The following is a 5,793-nucleotide window of genomic DNA, read 5'->3' as shown; positions in this document are numbered from 1 at the left end:
TAATAAAAACAATTAATTTTTTGTTTCATAATTTGCCGTTTGGCTTGCTTTGTGCATTAAAACTGTTTTTGATTTTGTCGTTTAATTGTTTCTTGTTTAAACAGCCTTATTTAAAAAAAATAGGGACTTGGAAAGCGGTTTAAAAATTGGTTAAAAATAATAAAAACAATTAATTTTTTTGTTGCATAATTTGCCGTTTGGCTTGTTTTGTGCATTAAAACTGTTTTTGATTTTGTCGTTTGATTGTGATAAGAAAGCTTCTTAATTTTTTCAATTTTAACCATGGTGATTATTGTTTGTTTAAATTTCAAAGTGGTACATAAAGACACCGGGTTTGCTTTTCTATTATATTATTATCCTTATCTTCTAAAAATTATTGAACGTTGAAAAAAAATAGCAAACAAATTTTTTTTTATTTAAAAAAATTATTTTTTTTTTTCAAAAATAAACTGGCTCATCTTAGAACGGCAAAAAACGGCAAATTTTTACATAATGCTAATTCGTTTGTCTTTGAGTTTGGAGGGGTGCTTCGCTAACTTTATATAAAGTTAGGAAAACACCTTATATCTAGAAAAATACCAGAGCGACAAAATTATTTTTTCCACAACTAATTAACGGCAAAACAAACGGCAAATTCATGGGGATATGCGACATTTTTTGCTTGATGTTGTTTCGCTAACTTTATACACATACCAACTTCGAAAAACAGAAAAATTAATGTTGTACCTATGACTCAATCTTAAAAAAAATGGTTTGGTCCAATACCCAGAAAAAAAGTTGATTTTGCCGTACAGTTGGTACATTACAATAAAAAGAAGTACGTTTACTCCCAATGGCAGTACGTCTGGCAACCCTAATTGAAAATGAAGTAGTTTAGTTTTTGCTGGGTAAAGAAAAAAGTGTAAATGTGTTATAATTTTTGCCTTAAGTGCTCAGCAATGACTTGTAGGGTTATTTTTAAATACGAACATTTTTAAAACGATAATCAAATATAAAGTATTAATTTTTACTATGCATTATTTCCCTCAGTGTATAATTATTAGGGATGTCAATTTTCGGGGTTTTGTCGATCCCGGGAGTTTCGGGATCTGAAAATACAATCCCGGGATCCCGGGATTGTCTCGAAATTCAGGCAAAAGTGCAACACATCTGTGATCATCCTATTATAGTATTTTAAATCAGATTGATATAACAAAAAAAAGTACAATTTATTGTAATTCATTCACATATTTATTAAGGGGATAAATCAGTATTTTCAATCAACCAAAAAACAAACATAAAATTTGACAAACATATATGTATGTACGTACATATCCTCATTAATTTATAACATAGTTTTTGTACTCCATGTACAAATGCATATACGGTCACTCACAGAAATATTTTGCGTAGATTTTTTATTGCAATATTCAGAATATTTTTCATGGTATTTTTTTTTTTGTTAATTTAAAAAAATATATATGTATGTGCAATTTTGAAGTTGCTAAAACATCCCGTTGACATTTTATATTTTTTTGCCACAAAAAAATTCGTTATAAGGAGAAAATGCCCAACATCGTCAATAAAAAAAATTTAAAAATCAAGGAAGTTTTTAGCAACCTTAAAATTGCACTTTATTGTATTAAATTGAATGGGCTATAAAACTGCATAATAGAATTTTTTGTAAAAATTATGATTAAAAAGTTTGATATTTTTATGATAATTTGGTGAACTTAAACCAACTTTCTCTAAAGTGTGAAATTTTGATTTACATGATTTTTGTTATAAAATGAGCTATATATTATACTATATTTTAAAAATTCTTAATTTGCCCTTGAGAGGGGATATTTGTGATAAAAATTTAATTGGCTAACAAAAAAATTGTTTCCACCAATCCCGGGATTTAAATCGACTAATCCCGGGATATTCAGGACTTAAAAAAGACCGGGATCCCGGGATTGACATCCCTAATAATTATTAAAAGAAAAAATAAAATACATACTTAAAATCAATGCGGTAAAAATATACAGAAATATCTCGTTTAAAAAGTGAAAAAGAGAGTGAGGTTGTTCGCACTAGCGTGGTTATTAGGTTCTCTGGTTAAAAATTACACAGTGCGACAGCCATTTTACACTTTTGAAGCGACCTAGCAGAGATTGTTCGTCTGGTCGAGTTATACACGAAACGGCCATTAAAAAGTTTTTAACACCCCCAAAATCTGGATTTAAGGCCAAAAAACCGTTTTTTCAGTTTCTTCTTAAAAAAAAATTCATTAAAAACCCAATTTTCAACCGATTTCAAAATTCTCAACGGTTTTGGGTAGAGAATTGTTGACACTTTCGAAATGTATATAGTGTTTTATTCATTTGAAAAAAGTATGATATGTTTTTTAAGCCAGAAGTTGAAATTTTTGGAAATTTCATCCGGTTTTCCGGTTTCGACGTCATTTTTTTGCCACTAATTGACAATGAATGAACCTCTTTGGGCATGCGTCATCGAGAGGCATTCATTACTTAATTATACCACTTTTTTATTTTTGGAAAGAACTTAAAGTTTTCAAGTTATGCAGCATAATCCAAAATTTCATGTTTTGGTCTCAAACGTCCTATAGGGGTACTGTGCGTAAGTTAAGAAACTGGTTAAGTTTAAGGACATTGATGGTGTTTTAAGTAACAAATAGTCATTTTTAGCGATAGTTAGATTAAAAACATATATATCAGTGGTCGCAAACAATAATGACCTAAGTCGAGATATGTCGGTTTGTCCAATTAATCTTCGTTTAACAGAGCAATAATGCACTTTTATTTTTAATGTTTATCATATACTTGATTTAGAATGAGGGTTTGGTAAATATATACTACTAATTCGAGACTGCAAACTTTTTTATGGCATTATTTCTGACTTTGAACTGAGAAACGATACCGATATGAATACAATTTTTTCCTGTAAAGCTGATGAAATCAGCCACCTAGTTCGTAGCTAGACTGACCAAGATTATCCAAATGAGAATGCCAAAAATGGATCTTGATGGACATTTTGCATACAATTTCTAAATTAGTTTCCGAGAATTCTTGAACCACTTCCTTGTATATTGAACTTTCTTCATTTACAAGATAGCTATTACCCATAGAGATGAAACTCAGCTGTATTTTCTACTTGTTTCATCAACCGTCAGATTGCGAATCTGGTCATTAATGCAGTCACTAAAACGTCATATTCTTAATAAACTTCGCGTAATTAATTACACGGGATCATTCGCTCCAAAAAAATTGAAATGTGTGATAAACGCAACCGGTTTTGTTACGTGTGTGGCTTGTTTGTTGACAAGCCACATCGCTCGGAGTTTAAAAAGAATCAAGCAGTGGTTCACTCCTTCAACGACTTGTTTAAACTCTCATACGTTGAAAGTGCTTGGTATGAACCCGAAAGTGTTTGCTCGACGTGCTCTGCAGTACTGAAGAAAGTGAAATCCGGTAGGTGTTATAACCAGCATTTGTTATTAGAGACTCCCATGACTTGGCATTATCAACCGTATCACAAGTCGAAAGATTGCTACTTCTGCCAAACAGATACCGTTGGCCATCACTACAAAACTCGCAATCTCATAAAATATGCTAATGTGTTGACTGTATCGAGACCAACCCCGAAAGAAAACACAGGGGAGCCAACTGCAAACGGACAAGCAGACCCTTGCAGCGAGTTCCCGATTGAAAAAAATGAGGACTCGTCGTATGTTCCAAATCGGGCAGTAGTAAAGGAACGACATTTTATATCTAGCCAAGATTATAGTGATTTTAGTCGAGATTTGAATCTTATAGAGAAACAGAAATCCTGGGTTCACGAATAAAGCAGTGGAACGTAGTGGATGATGACTTTAAAGTGACATTCACACGAAACTAAGACTTATCGTCATTCGAAGAAGTTTTTAATGCTGATGATATAGACAATAAACTTGTATATTGTGTTGATGTGGATGCATTGTTTGCTGCCTTCGATCACGTGTACTGCGCAAAAGATTGGCGATTATTTCTGGACGGTTCTTGCAAAAGTAAGTATTTTATTTATCATAAGTGTGAGAAAACCAAAATTAAGCAATATTAAAAAGTTTACGTTTAATTCACGAAATTCGTAGGTCTGAAAGTAGTATTAATTCACAACGAGAATCAGTTGCCAACAGTTCCAATAGCATACGCTACTGATATGAAAGAGACGTATCAAACGATGGAAAAAATTTTACGATTAATCAATTACAATAAACATCAATGGCAAATTGTCTCAGACCTCAAAGTTCTGACAATACTTCTGGGAATGCAAGGAGGCTACACTAAGCATCCGTGCTATTTCTGCGAATGGGACAGTCGTGCCAAGGATCTTTACAAGTGTAGCGTGTGGCCTCCGAGAAAGGGGTTTCAAATTGGAATTAAAAATGTTCTCAATATCCCATTAGTAAAACCTGATAACATTATCTTGCCGCCATTGCACCTAAAGTTGGGCTACATGAAACAATTTGTAAAACGACTCGACAAAAACAGCGAGTCATTTCTGCACCTGGAAACAGTTTTTCCCAAACTAAGTGATGCTTAAATAAAAGAAGGTACCTACTTTCGAAGAATTTGCCGACTATTAATTTTTTCGAAAACTCATCTGCAACCATTTTAATTCTTTACTTTACAGGCATTTTCATCGGACCCCAGATTCGCAAGCTGATGATTGATGAGAATTTGGTCGAAAAACTGAACGAAGTAGAAAAGAGAGCATGGCTGAGTTTTATCTCTTTATGTCATAACTATCTTGGAAATGAAAGAAGTTCTAATTATAAGGAAGTGGTTCAAGAGCTTTTGGAAGCTTATGGAGAAATGGGATGCAAAATGTCAATCAAGATACATTTTTTGCACTCTCACTTGGATTTCTTCCCGGATAATCTGGATCAGTTTAGCGACGAGCAAGGTGAACGATTTCACCAGGAAATCTCGGCAATAGAAAAGCGCTTTGCTGGAAAAAACCACGTTAAGATGATCGCTAATTACTGCTGGTCGCTCAAACGTGAAACCGACGACCTGTATTATAAGCGCAAAAGATCCAGGAAACATTTTTAATTCGAATTGGTTGAGGTATGTAGTTAGCGAGCATCTTAAAGTGGTTTATTTTTTGTATCTTGATTGACATTTTGCATCCCATTTCTACATAAGCTTCCAAAAGTAATTAGCTAACATCTTAACCAACGTTCAATTACAAATGTATACATTTTTTTTAAAAACCTTCATCCATGAGAATGGCGGCGTGTTTCCGATTTACCGCATGTAATTAAAAACTTCTGCACGCAACAAGATCAGTGTGACCGTTTTGAGTGAATCCAATTTTTTAGACAAAATTTTAAATAAACAGGTAGCAACAACTATAATTACAAAAAAAAAAGATTTAAAAAATGTTTGCTGCCAGTTGGATTCGAACCAACGATCTCGAAATAGCCCTTTGTTAAGCTATCCATTTCCAAGTGAATCTAATTTTTTTGACAAAATTTTAAATAAAGAAGTGGCAACAGCTATAATTACAATAAAAAAAATAAAAAAAAATAATTAAAAAAAAAGATTTAAAAAATGTTTGCTGCCAGTGGTTGAGAGTTGGAGAGAGAACAGAGCTATCCATTTCCAAGTGAATCTATTTTTTTTTAATTTTAATTCAAAGGAAGCAACAACTATAATTACAAAAAAAAAAATAAAATAAAAACGATAGGGACTTGGAAAGCGGTTTAAAAATAGGTTACAAATAATAAAAACAATTAATTTTTTGTTTCATAATTTGCCGTTTGGCTTG

At 32.6% G+C, this 5,793-nt stretch overlaps 1 protein-coding gene across 1 annotated transcript; it reads left to right on the top strand.

Moving 5' to 3' along the window:
* The first annotated feature begins 3,914 nt into the window (after positions 1-3,914).
* LOC118744141 lies at positions 3,915-5,149 on the top strand. The gene is made up of 2 exons (XM_036476917.1): positions 3,915-4,027; positions 4,112-5,149. Exon 2 carries the CDS (start codon positions 4,180-4,182, stop codon positions 4,561-4,563), a length of 384 nt encoding a protein of 127 aa, XP_036332810.1. The 5' UTR covers positions 3,915-4,027; positions 4,112-4,179; the 3' UTR covers positions 4,564-5,149.
* The last annotated feature ends 644 nt before the right edge of the window (positions 5,150-5,793 follow it).

Source organism: Rhagoletis pomonella, unplaced genomic scaffold (genome assembly GCF_013731165.1).
Source record: "Rhagoletis pomonella isolate Grant_MI unplaced genomic scaffold, Rhpom_1.0 Rhpom_scaffold_00008, whole genome shotgun sequence".
Lineage (NCBI taxonomy): Eukaryota > Metazoa > Arthropoda > Insecta > Diptera > Tephritidae > Rhagoletis > Rhagoletis pomonella.
Note: the sequence above shows the minus strand (reverse complement) of the source record. Positions and strands in the feature narration are given on the sequence as shown.